Below are 20,015 nucleotides of genomic sequence, written 5' to 3' on the forward strand. Positions count from 1 at the left end.
TGCAAAGAGAAAAAAATTGATACATTATGTGGAAAACCCCAAAACCTCCACCCCAAGATTGCGAGAACCCATACAGCAATTCAATAACATGGCAGGATAGAAACTCAATGCACAAAACTCAATGGCATTTCTATATAGTAACAATGTGATAGAAGAAAAATTAAGGGATCAGTCTCATTTACAACTGCACCAAAAACCATAAGATACTTACAAATAAACCTAACCAAAGTGGTAAAGGATCTGTACTCTAAAAACTACAGGAAAGAAATTGAGGAAGAGGTAAAGAGATGAAGAAACATTCCATGTTCATGGATTGGAAGAATAAATATCGTTAAAATGTCTAAGCCACCCAAAGTGATCTATACATTCAGTGAAACCCATATCAAAGTACCTACAACATTTTTCACAGAGCTAGAAAAAATAATCCTAAAATTTGTATGGAACCAGAAAAGACCTCAAATAATCAGAGAAATGTTGAAAAAGAAAACCAAAGCTGGTGGCAAAACAATGCCAGACTTTGAGCTGCATTAAAAAGCTGAGATCATCAAGTCAGTATGGTCCTGGCACAATGACAGACTCATAGATCCATGGAACAGGGCAGAGAACCCAGAAATGGGCCCTCAACTCTATGGTCAACTAATTTTCCACAAAGCAGGAAAGAAAAGAATATCCACTGGAAAAAAGACAGTTTTGGGACACCTGGGCGGCTCAATAGTTGAGCATCTGACTTTGGCTCAGGTCGTGACCCTGGGGTCTCAGAATGGAGTCTTACATTGGGCTCCCTGCATGGAGCCTGCTTCTCTCTCTTTCTCTCTGTGTGTGTCTCTCATAAATAAGTAAATAAATAAATAAATAAATAAATAAATAAATAAATAAATAATTAAATAAAATCTTAAAGAAAGACAGTCTCTTCAATAAATCGTGCTGGAAAATTTGGACAGCCACACATAGAAGAATGAGACTGGACTATCCTCTTACATCATACACTAAAATAAACTCAAAATGGATGAAAGACCTAAATGTGAGACAGGAATCCACCAAAATCCTAGAACAGGACACAGGCATCAAACTCTTTGACCTCGGCCACAGCAACTGCTTGCTAGACATGTCTCCAAAGGCAAAGGAAACAAAAGGGAAAATGAACTATCGGGACTTCATCAAGATAAGGAGCTTCTGCACAATCAAGGAAACAGTCAACAAAACTAAAAGACAACCTACAGGATGGGAGAAGATATTAGCAAATGACCTATCAGATAAAGGGCTAGTACCCAAGATCCATAAAGAACTTCTCAAACTCAACACACACACAAAACAAATAATCCAGTCCAAGAAATGGACAGAAGACACGAACAGACACTTTTCCAAATAAGTCATACAAAATAGCCAACAGACACATGAAAAAATGCTTCACATCACTTGCCACCAGGGAAATACAAATCAAATACAAAAGCCATGAGATACCAGCTCACACCGGTGAGAATGGTGAAAATTAACAAGACAGGAAATGACAAATATTGGTGAGGATGCAGAGAAAGGGGAACCCTCTTGCACTGTTGGTGGGAATGCAATGTGTTATGGTCGATATCTGGGAAATGGTATGGAGGTTCCTCAAGAAGTTAAGAATAGAGCTACTGTATGACCCAGCAATTGCTCTATTAGGTATTTGCCCTAAAGATACAATGTATTGATCTGAAGGGACACCTGCACCCCGATGTCCACAGCAGCAATGTCCACAGTAGCCAAACTGTGGAAGGAGCCACGATGCCCATCGATAGGTAATAGAAAAAGAAGATGTGGTCTATGTACACAATGGGATATGGCTCAGCCATCAGGACGAATACTTAGCATTTACATCGACGTGGACGGAGCTGGAGCGTATGCTGCTGAGTAAAATAAGTCAATCAGAGAAAGACCATTATCATCTGGCCTCACACATGCATAGAATTAAGGGACAGCACAGAGGATCATGGGGGAAGGGAGGGAAAAGTGAACAGGAGGTCATCAGAGGGAGACCAGCCATGAGAGAGACTCTGAACTCTAGGAAACAAACAGGTTGCTGGAGGGGGGGAACGGGTAACTGGGTGATGGGCATTAAGGAGGGCGTCGGATGGGAGGGGCGCTGGGTGTTACACGCACTGACGGATTACTGAACTCTCCATCAGAAACTAGGTGTGTACTAGGTGTTGGCTAAATCAGTTTAAATGATTAAAAAATAAAGAGTTTATAGTAAAAACAAAACAAATCAAAACAAAAAAAACCGAAGTGGACAAAAACACATGACGTCCAAGAGACCAGACCATCTTATTGGCCCCTGTCATCAATGTGCTCAGATGCCTAGGCCCCTCCTGACACTGCTTGGTGACCTTCAGCCCACATCGTCTAGTGCCGGCTTCACAACAGGTGCAGCAGCAAGGACGGCAGGTGCAGGAACAGGAGACTGTGGCCCTTACACCCTGGTGGGAGCTGTAACGAGGCCCAGAATATGCCCGTGTCCGACAGGAAAGCCAGCGCTGTGGGGAGCGCCAAACTCTCCCTGAGGCCTCACAGCAAGGTCTGTGCACCTGGGACCCCAGCCCCGTCTGTCTCTCAGAGCCCGCTGACAACACCGCCTTCATCATATCATTTCCCAGCGTCCAGGGAGCAACTCCCCCAGCCCTGACTGTGATCTGAGCCCAACAACAGCCAAGTGCCACCTCTTTATGCTCGGGGCCAGCCACACTCTTGCCCCGGCTGCCTCCTCGGCCCTCCTGCCCCGCTCGGGCCGGCTGATGAGCAGGCCTGCACGTGCTCCCTGTGGCACTGGCAGAGGCGTCCTCACCACGTAGGCCCTTGCCCTGGACAACTCCCACCGGCCCCACTCCTTTCTCACCAGCAGGGCCCACCCTGGTGCAACTTGGCTCAGGCCCCTAGACCGGCGTCAGCCTGCCCTGTGCTCCCCGGAAAGTCCAACCACATGAGTCATCAATGTCTCATCCCATCTCCTTCGTGGTGTGGTGGCTTCAGTCTCAGAGGCTGTCCCCCCACCCTGAACATTGTGGGGCCAATGTCCCCTGCCATTCCCTGACGGTCAGCTCGTCTCTCCACACTGACGTGAAGGTCCTCTGGTGACACCACCCCCTCCCGCCTGCCGCCAGCTGGGCTAACACACGTCCCGGCAGAGGAGGCACTGGCCTTGACAGACTTAGATGTAGCACACTGGGCCTCCGAATCCCGAGGTCTCCCACTCCTGATTTCTATCCTGGGCCACTTACTCTCTCTAGAGCTTGTTTTCCCATCGATAAGACTGAGGTTAATGTCTTAAGAAAATGAAATGATTGTAATTTGCAAATGGGTTTACCGGAATTCCCAGCCCACGGAAGGTTGACCTGAACGCTGGCCAGTGCAGTAAACGGCAATTCAGTAAGCACTTTTGCGCACGTGATTAAGGCCAAGAAGGTACGGACACGAACCTTTGCACACGGGTTTGCTGTTGTTCCACGTACTGTCTTTGGTGCAACGGATGGTGGATGACGTGACGGGCTCCATCAGATAGCCGGGGTCACACTGATAGCTCACAGTCTTATTGAAGGTAAAATCCGTCCCGAACTGGATGCCGTTTGCCAGTGTACCTGGGTCTCCACAGCTTATAACTGACAAGTGTTAGAAAAATACAAAATTGCCATTAAATGAGTTTGTCATGGTTTCTGTTCAAGTGACGCCCCTTAAGCTGCCATCTGCAGGGTTAAGGAGTAAATAGTCACAGCAGCACTGTCCTCTGGCGACGCGCCTGTCCGGCGGTCCGGAGACTGTGTTTGGAAGGTGATCAGGAAATTAAATACTTTTACTTCCCTGCAAAATAAATGGTCTACAGAGAAGACAAACCTTGACCCTTTTTTTTTTTGGACCCAGTTTTACAACGTCTAATCAAACTGGTCATTGAAAAGAGCTTCAACCATATATATTGGGAAGTGAAGAAAGGGCTAAAAGTCCTAATGAACAGAGTCATCATATCAAACATATGTATATCTTTTTTTCTCTATTATTAAAAAAATCAATAAAATAAAGAGCAAGGGAATTTTTCTTATTCGAGCAGATATGGTGGTTGTGGCCTCGAGCACACATGACAGCCACTGCTGACCTGTACAGTCGGGGGCCGTGCCCGTCCAGGTCCCATTGGCCGTGCAGTGACGCGTCATTAACCCGGACGTCTTGTAACCTTCCCAACAGGCGTAGATGACCGAGCTGGAGAACATGATGCCATCGCTGCTGACAATCATGCCATTGGTGGGCGTGCCAGGATTCCCACAGGACACAGCTATGAGGGACAGCGACACACAGCAGAGTGAGCTGCTACCAGAATGATGCATTTTTAAGATTTCATTTATTTATTAATGAGACCCAGAGAGAGAGAGGCAGAGACACAGGCAGAGGGAGAAGCAGGCTCCCTGCAGGGAGCCCGACGCGGGACTCGATCCTGGGACCCCGGGGTCATGCCCTGAGCTGAAAGCAGATGCTCAACCACTGAGCGCCCCCAGCATCCCTACCAGAATGATTAATGCACGAGCCCAAAGGTCAGCAGTGTAATAGATGATGTATTTATTTTTTTTACAAATAGGATCTATTACTATGGACGATGTCTAATACATATTTTACTTTATGATTTATACTGTAATTTTATCGATGACTTAACAAATGTGAAAACTATGTTATCATATTATTCTTCCTAAAGTACTCTACTTCAAAACAAGTTAAACTATGAGTTAAAGCAGGACTCCTGGGTGGCTCTGTGGTTGAGCATCTGCCTTCGGCTTGGGACGCCATCTGGGGTCCTGGGATCGAGTCCCATGTCAGACTCCCTGCAGGGAGCCTGGTTCTCCCTCTGCCTGTGTCTCTGCCTCTCTCTGTGTCTCTCATTAATAAACAAATAAATAAAATCTTTAAAAAAAGATGAGTTAAAACATTGAAAACTCAAAGCCTTGTTACTTGGAGATTCAACATGTTTATAATACAAAAACAATGATTTTTTTTAAAGGATCTATATTAGCAACTCAGAAGAGCATCCCTTCATGTAACAGCTGATTTTCTTTTTTAATTCTGGACAAATCAGGTCATACTTCACATCCCCAGGATAGTTCATTTTGGACCCCAAGGGACGCCTGAGGACTATGAACGACTATGCTCAAACTGCCTGGTACAATGGTCTCAGTGTCACTGCATCTAGTGGCAGGGTGTCACTTGGCATTGGCGTGGCTGCTCTGCTTCTCTCTGGATGAACCCAATGCCCGTAGAGGCAGTGAGATGCCAGCTCCCGACGGGCGAGGCTACAGGTCCGCACTCCACGCGGCCCCTCGCACGTGCCTCAGGCAGCAAAGCACGACGAGCAGCTGCTGGGTGTGTTTCCAGGGGATGATTTTAATGCAGAATTAGGTTCTGTGTTTTTTCCCCTTACCTTTAATACTTGAGTCTATTTGCCACAGAATGTTAGTATTTCTCTCGCTAGCCCTCCCACACCATGTGCCGCGGGCAGACAGGGACCGAATATGGCCTTTGGCTGGGTTTTAACAACAGGGATGCGTGCTGGGACCGTTGCTGAGAATGACCACTATATGTGCCATCCACTTTCAAATCTAGCCTTGGGAACAAAGACTCTTCTTAAAAATACTGAAGAAAACACACTGCAAAATGTGCATAGCTTAGAAGGGCCATTATTACGGACACTTGGCGAACTGCCTATTGTATCGCATGTAAAAATGCCCTGGCCCTCAGGTTGGACGTGGCCCTGCCTGACACACACAAAGCATGTGTGCTGGTGCTTCTCCACCTGTGCCCAGGACAGACGTAACCACTCAGTCACGACCCCTTTTCCTGATGGAGCTCGTGTGAACTTACAACCCTTCTTTGCACAGATCTTTCAACAGTTTTCTGGCTGTCATTTGAGATGAGATCTATTGACCAATAGTGAGTCAGGTGATACTTAATATTATAAAAATCTCAAAAGCTCTGTGATGGCTATCTTATCAATTAAAATATCATACTGTGAAGAAACAAGAGGTTGGACTTTTCGAGACAATTACTCTTCCATTCAACAAACGGATTCATCATTTAGGACATGACAGTTATTGTGTAGATGTACTAATTGAAAGCCTGATGGAGAAGACAATTGTGTTGATCTAATTCATAGTCGAGTAAACCAACAAGACAGCTCTGCTCTTTTTTTTACGTTTTTTTTTTTTTTAGGACTTTATTTATTCATGAGAACCATGAAGAAAGAGAGGCATAGACATAGAGAGAGAAGCAGGGTCCATGCAAAGAACCTGATGTGGGACTCGATCTGGGGACCCCAGGATCATGCCCTGGGCCAAAGGCAAGCACTAACCTGCTGAGCCACCCAGGCATCCCGACAACCCTATTCTTAAATTTTATTCTAATCATAACTGCTATTAAAATCTGTGTAGCAATTTTCAAAAAGTCACCTGTGAAGGATAATGCTAAAGTGAGATGAGATATTGGTGAACATATTCAACTGAATTTATAGACAGGTATGCTGTCAGTAAGTGAATGCCCATCATGATCATGCCATCCTAGTGTTTAGAAAGTCCCTCAAATACCGTATTCTACAAAATCAAATTCAGGGTTCACTTTATTTTTCTTTCTGATAGGGACACTTTCACTGACGGTTATGCCCATGAAAATGAAGACTAGAAATTAGCCTCAATATGTTTGTGTTTACATTAAAGCCACCATGATATAGGAGGAGATATTGGAGGACAGCCTATATCAGAAGCTTACATTTATAGCAGAAGGAAAACACATTTTTTAAAATTTTTATTTATTTATGATAGTCACACACACAGAGAGAGAGAGAGATAGAGGCAGAGACATAAGAAGAGGGAGAAGGGATCCCTGGGTGGCGCAGTGGTTTAGCGCCTGCCTTTGGCCCAGGGCACGATCCTGGAGACCCAGGATCGAATCCCACATCGGGCTCCCGGTGCATGGAGCCTGCTTCTCCCTCTGCCTATGTCTCTGCCTCTCTCTCTCTCTCTCACTCTCTCTCTCTGTGACTATCATAAATAAATAAAAAAAAATTTAAAAAAAAAAAAAAAAAAAAAAGAAGAGGGAGAAGCAGGCTCCATGCACTGGGAGCCCGACGTGGGACTCGATCCCAGGTCTCCAGGATCACACCCTGGGCCAAAGGCAGGTGCTAAACCGCTGAGCCACCCAGGGATCCCCCCAATTTTCTTATGAGTAAAAAGTTAAAACTTTTCAAATACTTCAAGTACATTTGGTTCATGTGACTCCTTTGAGTAAAAGATCATTTTCCTTTACTTGATTTATAAGAAAAGAGCATTATACTTATGCCACATACACTTTATTGTCTACAGATACCAACGCTGTTCATGTAGCATGCTGCATTAGGATCACGGCTGTTAAACTGAGTCCAAGAGTTTTAGGTTGGAATCTTTGCTCACACAGACCTAAGTAATGTGAATGATCACATCCAGTTCTTGACATGTAGTGTCTTCACTGCAAACTGGGTATAATAAGGGCAATTGCTCTTGGTTGTTGTAAGAGTAAACATACTGTGTGCAAGATGCCAAGAACGCAGTCTGGCTTCTTAGCAGTAGTGAAGGTATACATGGCAGCTCATGCATTGTCATTTTCGTTATAATCACTGTCATCACACATCTACCATCTGGATAAAAGATAGGCTTTACCATAATCTCACAGGAAGAGGACTAAGAGTTGCCTCAGACAACTAAAACCGATGATGTAGTTATAGTTCTGCAATTTCCTGAGATACACCCATTTGAAATTGCAGTCAATGGGTTTATGATTAAAAGACCAGATTGCTAACAAAGAGAGCATGATCTGAAATCATGGAAATATATTAGAAAGATGAATTCCCTGATGTTTAAGAGTTGTTAAAATATTTTTATTTTCTATTTTATGAACTCTTCTTTCTTTTTTACCACTTATTCGAATGTGCCATCAGGCTCTAATGCTTTTGATAGATTCAGGAAAGGAGATTCATGAGGAGGGAGATGCTCTTGGTTGACTGAATACATAGTCATGGCTGACATCAGTGGAAATGCAAAAGTCATGGTAACCCCCTTTTCTATAGAGAATAACATGTGCCCCAAAGATCCAGACCTATGATGACAAGTGAGAAAAAAATAGAAAGCTAGATTTTCCAAAAAATCTTGAAGATGTGTTTTATGGGATATAGGATTAGGCACATTTTACTTCCTTTCCTTTGTTGTTACAGTGAGTACATTGTACTACTGCTGGGTGGCTCAGGCAGTGAAGCGTCTGCCCTCAGCTCCAGTCACAATCCGCGGATCCTGGGACCGAGCCCCGTATCAGGTTCCGTGCTCACTGGGGAGCCGTTTCCCCCTCTCCCTCGACCTGCTGCTCTCATGCTTGTTCTCTCTGTCTGTCTCTCTGTCTCTCCCTCTCTGTCAAATAAGTACATAAATAAAATCTTTAAAAAATTATACTATTACTGACTCAACTTCCCATGATTTCTGTATGATGTAGGATTGGAAGTAGTCAGTTTTGTGGGGAATAATATATTTGAGAAATACTTGCCATATTGAACCATTTCAACTTCTATCTGTACACAGATTTTAATGATCAAGTTTCTAAGGATTTCATAAGAAACACTTGAATTTCTCACTTTAGATAAACCAAATGCTATTCTAAAAACCCTTGCATAGTCTGAGTTAGGTATATGATGAAGTGAAATCCAATTAAGCTCTCCCAATCAAATAAATGAATTCATTAAAGTTTTGCTGAAATAGAACTCGTGGTGTTATATCACAGCACCTAAGTGAGATTTCTATGGAAAAACATCACTCTCATTCTCAGATGTTTTAATTTTTTTCACCTTTTAAATGTGCAAAGTGCTTTTTATATTAATAAGCTGATAAGGAATGTACAGTCCCAAGTGAATGACCATCCTAAATGGAATATGAGTGCATCTAAGTGAGGTTTGTCCTACTTTTGGGAACTATAGTGTCCCAACAAATTTGGTTAACTTTTTTTGGGGGGGTGAGAAGGGGTTGAGGGAGAGGGAGAGAGAGAATCCTAAGCAGGTTCGCAGCATAGAGCCCAATGCGGGGCTCAATCTCACACCCTGAGATCATGATCTGAGCTGAAATCAAGAGTCAGACACTTAATGGACTGAGCCACCCTGGCACCCCAATTTGGTTGACTTTTGACCAATAATTTTGTGACCATTTCTCTGCCCCATTCTTTCTCTGTTTTTTTTTTTTTTTTCTTCTGGAACTCCAATTACATGTATAGTAAACCACTTGATACTATCCCATAATTATTGAGCTGCTTTTCTTTTCTCTTCTTCCTTTCTGCTTTCAGATTGGATAATTTTCATTGATCTGTCTTCCTGTTAACTGATGCTTCTGTCATTTTTAATTTTCTAGGCTTATTTTAAAAAGTTTTTATATCAGATGGTACATTTTCCAACTCTAGAGTTTCTCTATCTGATTGTGTTTTTATTCTTTAAAATTTATTTTATTTTATTTTTATTTATTCACAAGAGACACGAAGAGAGAGACACACACACAGGCAGAGAGAGATGCAGGCTCCCTGCGGGGAGCCCAACGTGGGACTCGATCCCAGGATCCCGGGGTCACGCCTTGAGCTGAAGGCAGATGCTCAACTGCTGAGTCACCCAAGTGTCCCTGGTTTTACTATTTTCATTTCTCTGCTGATTCCCTGTTTATGACTCTAATTCACTTTAAATCTGTGAGGATATTTTAAATAGTTGCTTCAAGTCCTTGTGCATTATTTTCAACATCTGGGTTACCTCAAGATCAGATTCTATTTCTGTTGTTACGGTGTGTTTTGTTTGTTTGTTTGACTCTGGGTCATATTGTTCTGAGTTATGCATATGCAGTAACTTTTTATTGTATGCTGGACATTGTGAACAAAATGTTGCATGGATTCTCTCATTCCTTCAAAAGGTGCTGGGGTTTGTTCTGGTGGACTTTTAAATTAGTTGTAGATCTTTTGGGTCCTCCCATTAGTTTTAATCTCTATTAGAGGAGACCTATTCAGACTTAGTCCTAACATGCTTTTGCTCTTAGTTCTATCATATTCAACTTATTTTAGGGAGTGGTACAAATTAATAATGCATGGAGTTTTCTGGGCATCTGTGAAATGTCCTAAGTATACAGTGAGAGTGAGAGCTCTGACTGGCCATATGGCCAGTGTGTCTCAGTAGGGGTATGACTCTAATATCACAAGTCCACTCTCGACTCTGCCGCAAAAGGTTATTTCATCACTGGGTCTCACCCATGCTTGTCCGCCTGGCCCTCAGCCAGTGAATGCCCATCAAACTTATGGGGCTGTCCCATCCTCAGCTGGTCCTTCTCAGATTCTCTATCATGGAGGTTCTATTTCAGTGGCCTAGAATAATTTCTACTGCATCACCTCTCCAAGCCATCATACCACCTGGGTTCTACTTTCCAACTGCGCAGTAAGAAAAATATACAGAACAATGCGGGGGATGATAGGCTTACTTCCCTCATTTTTTTACCTTCCATGGAACATAGGCATGCACTCTCTGTTGTTTAACAGGATAATCATCTCATATATCTTGTCTTTTTATAGTTGTCCTCAGTAAGAGGCTAGCCTACTGTCATTCAACATGTCATGGAATGAAGTGGAGCTCTCATTTAATTTTCATAATATTTAATATTTAAATAAATTCTGAACCAACAATTCCCAGGTGTAGTACAGGGGGAAAAAGTTAGATGGGGTGAAAATATAGGTTACAAAAGTCATGTGTAACTTTTAGGTACCGTATCATAGAATAGAGTACACTATGGTTTTGGTGAGAAAAAGATGCTATCATGCAAATTTTAATATTCAAACTCTACAAAAGGAGAGAAAACTGAGAAAATTGTGTCTGAGTAAGATAAAGTCTACCAATTTAGAGTCACATACTTCAGTCAATAAAAAGGTATTGCTCTGCAATTCACGGTGGCAGGTGGCATCCTTCCAGTACTGCTCAGTCATGTCTGATTTAAGTCAACTTCTTTAGGGCCTAATCTAGAGATTTACACTAACTCAATTGTCAGGAGGTGACTCAGAGTCAAAAATTACCTTAGATTATTATATATGTGTATGTCTCTTATCTAGGTGCAGATATCTCCAAGATAATCTTTCATTCAGAAGAGAGTAGACACACACACATATACACATGTACATATATAAGATATGCACATATATTTTCATATATATATGATTGTATTATTTATACATGATTTTATGAGATCACAGATGATATAGTTTGCATAAAATATAGTTAGATTACACACAATTTTCTATTGTTCTATGTAATACATACAATAAAATGAGAGGTGGGCAGGTACAGGTTGAGGTGGCACAGTAGAGTAGAGAAAGTGAAGATTAAGAAAACTTGATTTATATTTCTGGTCCTGATATTGTGTGAGCTTATTCAAGATGATCAACTTATATAGAAAGTGTTTCAGAGATGATATTTGTTTTGTGCGACCATTTTGGACTCGAACATTAAGTATTCAGAATTTATATGCTAAATATTTCTAACATTTAAGTCTTATCTGTCTGAATTCTAAATCAGTTACTTTGTGGACTCTAAACAAATTCATGATATCACATCACACCTTTGCTTAAGGCAAGCACTGCCGATATATGACACTGTAAACTATTCATGACTTTTTATTCTTATTACTGAGGTATCCCACCATGCCCTCTTAGGCCTCTCAAATACTAAAATAAAATATATTCACTCCAAAGTATTATACAGAGAATCACCCTAGGTTCTTTAGTAATGCAGTGTTTTTGGCAAGGGCCACCAACAGACTGGAAATAACATGTGAAGTGAAGCCTGCAGAAGTTCCCATCAGTGACTGACATTGTTTCTGTGCACTGTTCCCTGTTCTCATTTATTCATTACCAGCAACCACAAAACACCACCAAATCATAGAGATTATTATTAGAAGGTCAAAAACTCTTCTAGGTTATAAACATTCAAAAGGTAAGGATCCATGTTAGATAATTTTTTGAATAGTCAGGAAATCTCCATGTACCCAGTCATGAGTTGTAATGATTCTCTTATACATTCTGGGGGAAAGGAGATTAATGATACAAAGGTTCAGTCTCTAGGATTTCTGTGGAACGGTACCAGTCATTTTATAATGAAATACGTGGTTCCAAGTGTAAAGGTTGACTTTATGGCTTGAACGTACTCACCTTCACACACTGGCTGCAATCCTGACCACGAGCCATTGAGCAAACATGTACGCTCAGGAGAGCCCCTCAGCTGGTAACCCATTTCACAGGAGAAGCGCAGAAGGCTCTTGGTCTTGAGTTCATCTCCAAGCCGGGACCCATGCGCTGGGGTCCCGGGATCGCCACAAAATCCAGGATCATTTCCTACGAAACACAAACACAGATGGCAAAACACAGTGTTGTTAGACTTCTTTATAACAGAGCTCTTATATTTAAAGAGAATGAAAAGTTATTTATTTATTAGGATTTAGTTATTTATTTGAGAGAGAATGCATGAGTATGTGAGTGGGGAGGGGGTGCAGAGGGAGAGAATCCTCAAGCAGACTCCCCACTGAGTGCAGAGCCCCATGTGGAGCCCCATGTGGGGTCCCTGGTGGGGCTCAACCCCAAGACCCACGAGATTACGACCTGAAGGGAAACCAAGAGTCAGCCTCTAGACCAACTAAGCCACTGAGGAATGACATGAAAAGTCATTTAAATATGTTCCAGTCATACCACATTCTGGAAATCTCATGAGAAAGACTCTATCAGAGCACAAAGGTGAAGAAAGTGTTTCTCTACAACTAAACACAAACTAGCTTATCAAAATGTGCCTATGACAAAAGTTGGTGTTCTCTAGAAGAAATAAAACTATGGGAATAATGAAGACGGGATTTGTCCATTGGGTGTGTCAGTATGGATGATAAAAGGGAAACGGGGTCAAAGTGCACTGGGCAATAAACAGTCAAGGGAGAGGTCTGATTCTTCTCAGCTGTGTCCAGAGTTGCTGACTCACTGAGGTTTGTTTATTTAAGAACTATCCGTGAAAGAATGAAGGTTTTTCATTTTTTTCGAAGGGTGTCAATGTAATTGCCAGGTAGAGACAGGAGCGAGGCAGAAGAATCGAGAGGAAGCGCAGACGAGGAATCAAGAAGGAGGGGGACAGACGGAGGGAGGGTAGGCAGGCCCCTGGCCAGGGCGCTGAGGAACTCCCACGTCTCCCACAGCGGGGATGTGAAGTGACTGGGCCTCCAGGGGATTGATGAAGACGAGGGCGACCACGTGGAACCCCGGCCTCCGTGGCAGGACATGGAGTCAGGCCGGGGAACGGCGGGCGGTGCCACTCCCCACGCCCCAGGGGTCCAGCCAGGGCCCGGTTCCTCACCTGTGCAGTGGGGCAGCGTCCCACTCCAGTGACTGTCCTCTTGACAGACTCTAGTGCTGTTGCCGACAAGGTCCCGGCTCCCTTTGCAGGCGTAGTGAACCACGGCCCCGTACGTAAACAGCTCTCCCGTCAGGACGGCATTGGCAGGAACCCCCGGGTGGCCACACGATATGGCTGAGGGAAAAGGTAGCATGAACGGGCACATCAGGCCTGTGAATGCTTTAGCTTGGTCGGTCTCCACACGGACACCCCCTGACCCCTGCTGCCGAGAACCCGCTAAAGACACCGGCAGATTATCGCAGCAGCCGACAAATAACAGATACCACTTTCCAGGTGACACCCCCCACCTCGAATATTCATACGGTACCGAGGACAAGAAATTGATCTGTCAGTGAAGTTTGTCTCGGTTTTGTTCTCTCTTGAGGTGTTTCTGTTTAAGACAGAAATTCCCAGCTCGGCTTTCAAAGAGAAAGTCAAAAAAAAAAAAAAAAAAAAAAGAAAGAAAGAAAGAAGAAAGAAAGAAAGAAAGAAAGAAAGAAAGAAAGAAAGAAAGAAAGAAAGAACAAACAAAAAAAACAAAGAGAAAGTCACTCTATCTACGTTTCCCCCATCTGTCCTTAACTGAAGTCTAAAAAAGTAGTATACAACAAAAAGTCAGAGATTACACAGACTCATAAACTATTGTTAAAATGACAATCGTATACTCGCGTGGCTCAAAACTCTCTCATACCTGCTTACTCTTCCAGTTCATGGATCTACGATGACCCTTCCAACAATTTTTCCTTGAACAGGTGGCGGTTTAATATGTTTAAGTAACAATAATAACAATAACGGTCATGATAAATTAGTGGTTAATTTTCCTCAAATAATTATAAAATAATCTCAGCATTCCCATTCGTTTCTTTAGAATTTTGCCAAACCGGGCCTATAATTATTCCTAAATTATCTTTCAAAAAGGACAATTCTGGGATCCAGATTAGTGTAGACTGGTGAAGATTCATCCCTCCTTTTCCGTAATGTCTCCAATTAGAGGTAACAACGGACGAATCTTGGGCTACGTGCAAAGAGCTGACTGCACTCAGGCTACCGACAAATTATTCAAAGGCCACTGATTCAACAGCCTAGGGTGTCCGTTAGATCCCAGGCAACCCCAAAGCGATCTCATCCAGGGAGGTAGGTCTAAAAGGTGGAAAGGCACTGAGTGTCCCCATGAGCCGCGTCAGCCCTTATATCGATCCCGTCTCCCACTGGCATGCGTTCGTTAGTGAGCAAGATTTTATCTACACAGAGTCCTAAAAGGAAGCTAATTAGAGCCAGAGCAGTAAACGGTTGGTCATCGTCAGTTCCAGGTGAAACTCAGAGAGAAAGAGAAAAAAAAACCAACTCAGTGAGACCCTAACAGCCAAACCAGAGGTGAAGCCTGGCTGCCGAGAGCAGGGACCAGCCAACGGCTCCCCGAGGACCCGCCTTCGCAGCCGCGGGGTAATTCCAACTGTTAAGGACAACAAGTGGTGGAAGCGGGCCCCTGGGAGAGCGGGAGCCTCTTACGACCTGGCTCCCGGGGGTCTGGAGCTCGCTGGCATCATTGCCAAAGCTAATGGAAGTCTCCCATCGGCCAGGGAAGCCGCGAAGGAAGTGTTTGGGGAGACAAAGAGAGAAAAACTAATTTCTCTGGAAAATCCCCATGTGTGAAGGCCTAGAAAACCAGAAAGCAGATAAAATTTGATGAAGATTCTAATACATCCACAGATGCACTTTGGGGGCGCATGAGGCTGTGCCTTTGTTTTTGAGAGAAGTCACTCTTTCTCCACAGAAATTAATTACATTGTTAGGATTATAATTTGAGACACGTTTCCATCTCGATTGGGAGGAGTTACGAGGGCCCCTGAATCACAGGGAAAAAAAAAAAAAATTCTCCGGGACGAATTTATCCTGAAAATGCAACAGAAATGCCGTAATTGTTAGGACGTAAGACAGATGATCACTTCTGTTTCAGTAAATTCAATTGAAAGCGTCACCGTCATCTCCCACATTCTTCACGCACACGGAAGGAAAGCGAAGACGGTGACGTGTGGATTTTAAGGACCGTTTTGCTTCTGAGTGACTTTGAGGAGGCCGAGGAGAGTCGCCCCTTTCCCTGGGGGTCAGGCTGTGGTAACAGGGTGAGGTCTTTGAGCTAAAGGACCGTATCGTTTTGCACGTTAAAAGAAGGCAAGACCGTGGCTATTTGGAGAGACGTGTGTTTTGCTCATCTGCGTGGTCTGCAATACGGATCGTGCTTTGAGGGGCGGCCGTCGTGCCCGAATAGGACCCGACTCTCCAGGCCAGTCTGCCCTCGTGTCATAGAACCATATGGGTCGGGAGGAAGATGCTCTCGAGATACTATCGTTAGTATCCTATGGACTCTGGGGACCAGGGCAGCTCGTGAGGCGTCCCTACTCATGAGGTCCCTTGGGGGACGCCACCCCCGGCCCCAGACGCCCGGCCATCAGAGAGGGTCCCCACAGCGCAGCCTTGGCTGGTACTTCTGAGTCTGAGTGCAGACGCAGCGAAGCGGGGGATGCCGGGCGTGGAGGCCCCGGGCCCCGTGTCTGGGGCGTGCAGGGGACACGTGGCTGCCGGGTTGGGGCAGAAGGTGAGCAGCAGCACCGAGCAGAGGCCGACACAGGGGTGCACACGCGCCCGGCACACGGGGTCCGTTTGTCTCCAACGCAGGCGTGAGAGCAGCCGTGTCCCCTGTCCCCTCCCGACCCCTAACCCGGTCGGAGTTCTGTTTTGTGATTCCTGACCGGCCGGCAAAGCTACCCTATAACTTACACGATTTGTAGGGACTTGCACTCTGCGGTGGTTGCTCTGGTGCTGGTGTTACGGGCTCTGCCCCAAGAGGCCGAAATAGCCCTCACTTACCCAAACACTTGGGCAGAGAGCGATCCCATAGGCCGTTGGCCATGCAGGTTAGGGCGGATGATCCCAGCAAGTAAAACCCCTTCTTGCAATGATACATGACGCTCGTCCCATATTCAAAACTCTCGGGGAAATTCTGTTGCCCGTGACGAATGGCGTTTTCCACAAAGCCTGGATCCGAGCAGTTCACCACTAGGGGAGGGAAAAGAACGTAGCATCGTTTAGACACAGTCACAAACAGGAGGGCCTGCTCCGCGTCCCGTCGGAAAGTGCGTGAGATGAGGACGTGGCCGCGGGGCCCCACGAGCCTGTGCTCCCCCGACGCCTTCCGCTAACTGCGTCGTGGCCGCGCTGCCAACACCGCCAGGCAGTGCACCTGCCGCTGCACGAGCCTCACGGCCGGACGCCAACTTCCTTCGTTTCCTACTAACCGACCTCCATGCGGCGTCCAAAGACGGTTTTCTTGGTTAGGTTTGTGTGGTGGAAACGTCGGGTGCATTTGGGTATTTTTACCGGGCTGCAGTATTTCCACCCCCCATGGCACAGCAGAGTCCCCGCCCCCACCCACGTGCACTAATTAAGGCCCCAGGACGGGCCGAAGCCGCGTCTGCTGTCCGCCCCATGCAAATAAAAATGCCAACTGTCCCATCAACACTTGATAGGAATGTAGCTGAAGGCAGCCTCTGATGCCGGCCTCCTCGGCAGCACCAGCCCGCAGGGACGCGGCCGTGCTTGGGGTGCTCTGGGGGTGCAGGGGATGCAGCACGGTGCTTCTGCAGGTGCCAGGAGAGGAAAGAAACCTGATGCACCCGCGCACCGGTGCATGGTGAGCTGCGGGCAAAGCGGCGACTCTCCAGATATTTCTGGCTCACGGGGGGCCGCTCAGCTGGTTCAGCTCGGTTCCCCCCTCCGAGAGCATGACCTCCTCCCTCCTCGGACAGCGGGGAAGGGGTGGGGCGCAGCAGAGGATACGGGATCCCTTCAGTGCTGGAAAATCCTGTTCTGTGCTTTTCAGGGCAACCCTGAGCTTACAGAAGCAAGACACAGACACAAGTTCTTTTGAGCCAACAATAAAAGTGTTTCCGGAGCCCAGGCAGGTCACCGTGAGCCTCGGGGCGCGTCCCACCCACAGTAAAACTACAGCCGAGCCCTGAGCAGCAGCAGGGACCGCCCGCCTGGAGGACGTCACACGACTTGGTGGACGAACCACCTGTGTGACCCGGAAGACAGCTGCACAGGTGCATCCTGCATTCGGAGTGCAAGTCCCCGAGGGTCGCGTGTCCGCGTGTGCCTACGTGCCCTCGGGACTCAGTCCACGGCACAGCATTGGTAGGGGCGGCCCAGGCAGCCAGCCGGGGTGGGGGGACCAGGCCCCAAGCCCCTCTGCCAGGACAGGGCCCCACAGTGCCCCGTGCAGCCCATGTCAACACTGCAGCCGAGCTCTGGCCTCCTTCCCGTCCTCGCGGGGTTGGCCCCACTCGCCTTCCTACCGGCCAGTGGGGTGGGCTGGGAGACAGGAGGCGGACGAGGCCAGGGCCATCTCGGCTTGGGAGCTGGGAAGAAGGATCCAGCCGGGGCGAGGACACAAAGAAGAGGGAGGCCCGGGAGGGAGGGCTGCAGGAGGTGTGAGATCCAGCTGCGCCCGTGTCTGCAGGCTGGGGAGGCAAGGCCGCAGTCGGCCCAAGGAAGAGGAGGAGACTTTGGGACACCTGAGTCCGTGCCACCTGCTCCAAAATACCAGGCTGTGACCTCCAGGGGCTCCCCTGCCTGGCGTTGGAGACACGAAGGCCCTGGGATCACCAGCAGCCGCCCTGGGGTTTCGGGTTGAGTGGAATCACCTGGAGAGGACACTGGCGCGCTGGGTCCCAGGCACGGCCCCATCCCCTCGTGGTCCGGCACCCTTAAGTTAGTACAAATGCGTGACAATGATGAACAGTCCATGAGCCTCAACAGGGAAAACGGAATTGCTCCTTATGTGGGAAGAGTTACGCCGACATGCACCCCAAGTCTGCCCGTTATCTTTTCGCCTTTCCAGTCTTTTTTTTTTTAATTTACTTTTTATTGGAGTTCGATTTTCCAACATATAGCATAACACCCAGTGCCTTTCCGGTCTTGTCCTGTCGCATCAGCCCTGAGCCGCCGGAGCCGGATGCAGCTCCCTGCATTCCTTCCTCGATATTTGGAGGCTCCGCTAGGAGAGCCTGCTACGTTCTCTGCTGGGGCAGCAACAACCTGGTCCAGCAGAGGCCTGGACGGCACCTGCTAGGCACCCGGGGGCGGGCGGGCAGGTGGGTGGGCATGGACGCAGGCATCTCCGTGTGGAGCCTCCTTGGCCCAGGACGCGGCCACCCGTGCCCGCCCACCATTTGCTTCAACGTGGATGGAACTGGAGGGTATTATGCTGAGTGAAGTAAGTCAATCGGAGAAGGACACACATTATATGGTCTCATTCATTTGGGGAATATAAGAAATAGTGAAAGGGAATAAAGGGGAAAGGAAAAAAAAATGAGTGGGAAATATCAGAAAGGGAGACAGACCATGAGAGACTCCTAACTCTGGGAAACGAACTAGGGGTGGGGGAAGGGGAGGAGGGTGGGGGGGTGGGGGTGACTGGGTGATGGGCACTGAGGGGGGCACTTGACAGGATGAGCACTGGGTGTTATTTTATATGTTGGCAAATTGAACACCAATAAAAATAAATTTATAAAAAAAAAAGAAAAGCGATTTTTAAATACTTTTTTTAAATAGAGCGTTTTTACAAGTTACAATCCCTTACAGGTAAATTTTAGGTAGCAGTTGACTCGGTGAATTACCCAAACAAGTCAGACCTGAGCTTCAAATGTGTCAGGGACAGTCATTATTTCAGGATGATGTTTAGTTTTAAAGCCGCACAAAAGCGACCACGCCCAAATTATGTAGCAATGGCATGGGGAGCATGGGAGCCTTAGTTCTGAGGGTAGACTGGGCACATGTTCAAAGCTTAATCCAGTTTTCAGAAAGGACCATGTGCCACGTATCACCCTATAGCTCTAGCATCTGCCTCACTCGGGAACATGGAGGTACACCGAGCATTGAACGTATAATTGGTGCACAACATTGGAATGTAAAACTATGACTCTGTTTCTCCATTTTTATTAAGAATTATTTAAACTCACCAAATCGCACACAAACTGGCAACTATATAATCCTTATTCCTTATCATTTTTTTCCCTGACTTTTCACTTCTACAAAAATTCCTCAGTGTAGTTTAGCTCCTAAGATTTAAAGAAAATTGTTCTAATAAAAATTCTGAATGGACTGACAAGCATGGTGGCCACAGGAGCTCCTGACTGCGCTTCACACTAGGGGCTCACTGAGGAATCGAGGCTGGAGGTAAGAGACCCCTTTCTCTCAATGAGCACCGTCCATGCAACACACGGAATGAGTCTGGACTCTCCATTCGGTCTACTGAGGAAGGCAGAAGGATGCTCAGGGTAGCCCTGTTGACCTCTGTCATGTCCTGTGGTTTCAGTGCTCTAGGATCAAAGGAAGGAGGAAAAGAAGGAGAAAGGACAGAGGCCTCGGGGGGAAGACCTGTCTCCTATTTTCTTGATTTTTTTTCTGAAAAATCTGTGTTTCTATATCTCTTTGGTCTTTACTCCTGCTTCTCCCATTTTCTTTTATAGCTCATAAAAACCTACCATGAGCAAGA

General features: G+C 46.1%; 1 protein-coding gene across 2 annotated transcripts in view; it reads right to left on the reverse strand.

Moving 5' to 3' along the window:
- Positions 1 to 20,015, reverse strand: part of CSMD1 (CUB and Sushi multiple domains 1) — a 1,870,054-nt gene that overhangs the window by 26,687 nt on the left and 1,823,352 nt on the right. For both annotated transcript variants that reach the window (XM_077848529.1, XM_077848528.1), the window contains exons 55-59: positions 16,328 to 16,516; positions 13,421 to 13,594; positions 12,238 to 12,420; positions 4,118 to 4,294; positions 3,450 to 3,629 (exon numbers count right to left, since the gene is read on the reverse strand). In XM_077848529.1, the coding sequence (XP_077704655.1) occupies positions 3,450 to 3,629; positions 4,118 to 4,294; positions 12,238 to 12,420; positions 13,421 to 13,594; positions 16,328 to 16,516 (903 nt within the window). The remainder of the gene's footprint in view (positions 1 to 3,449; positions 3,630 to 4,117; positions 4,295 to 12,237; positions 12,421 to 13,420; positions 13,595 to 16,327; positions 16,517 to 20,015) is intronic.

This window comes from Canis aureus, chromosome 15, assembly GCF_053574225.1.
Source record: "Canis aureus isolate CA01 chromosome 15, VMU_Caureus_v.1.0, whole genome shotgun sequence".
Taxonomy (NCBI): Eukaryota; Metazoa; Chordata; class Mammalia; order Carnivora; family Canidae; genus Canis; species Canis aureus.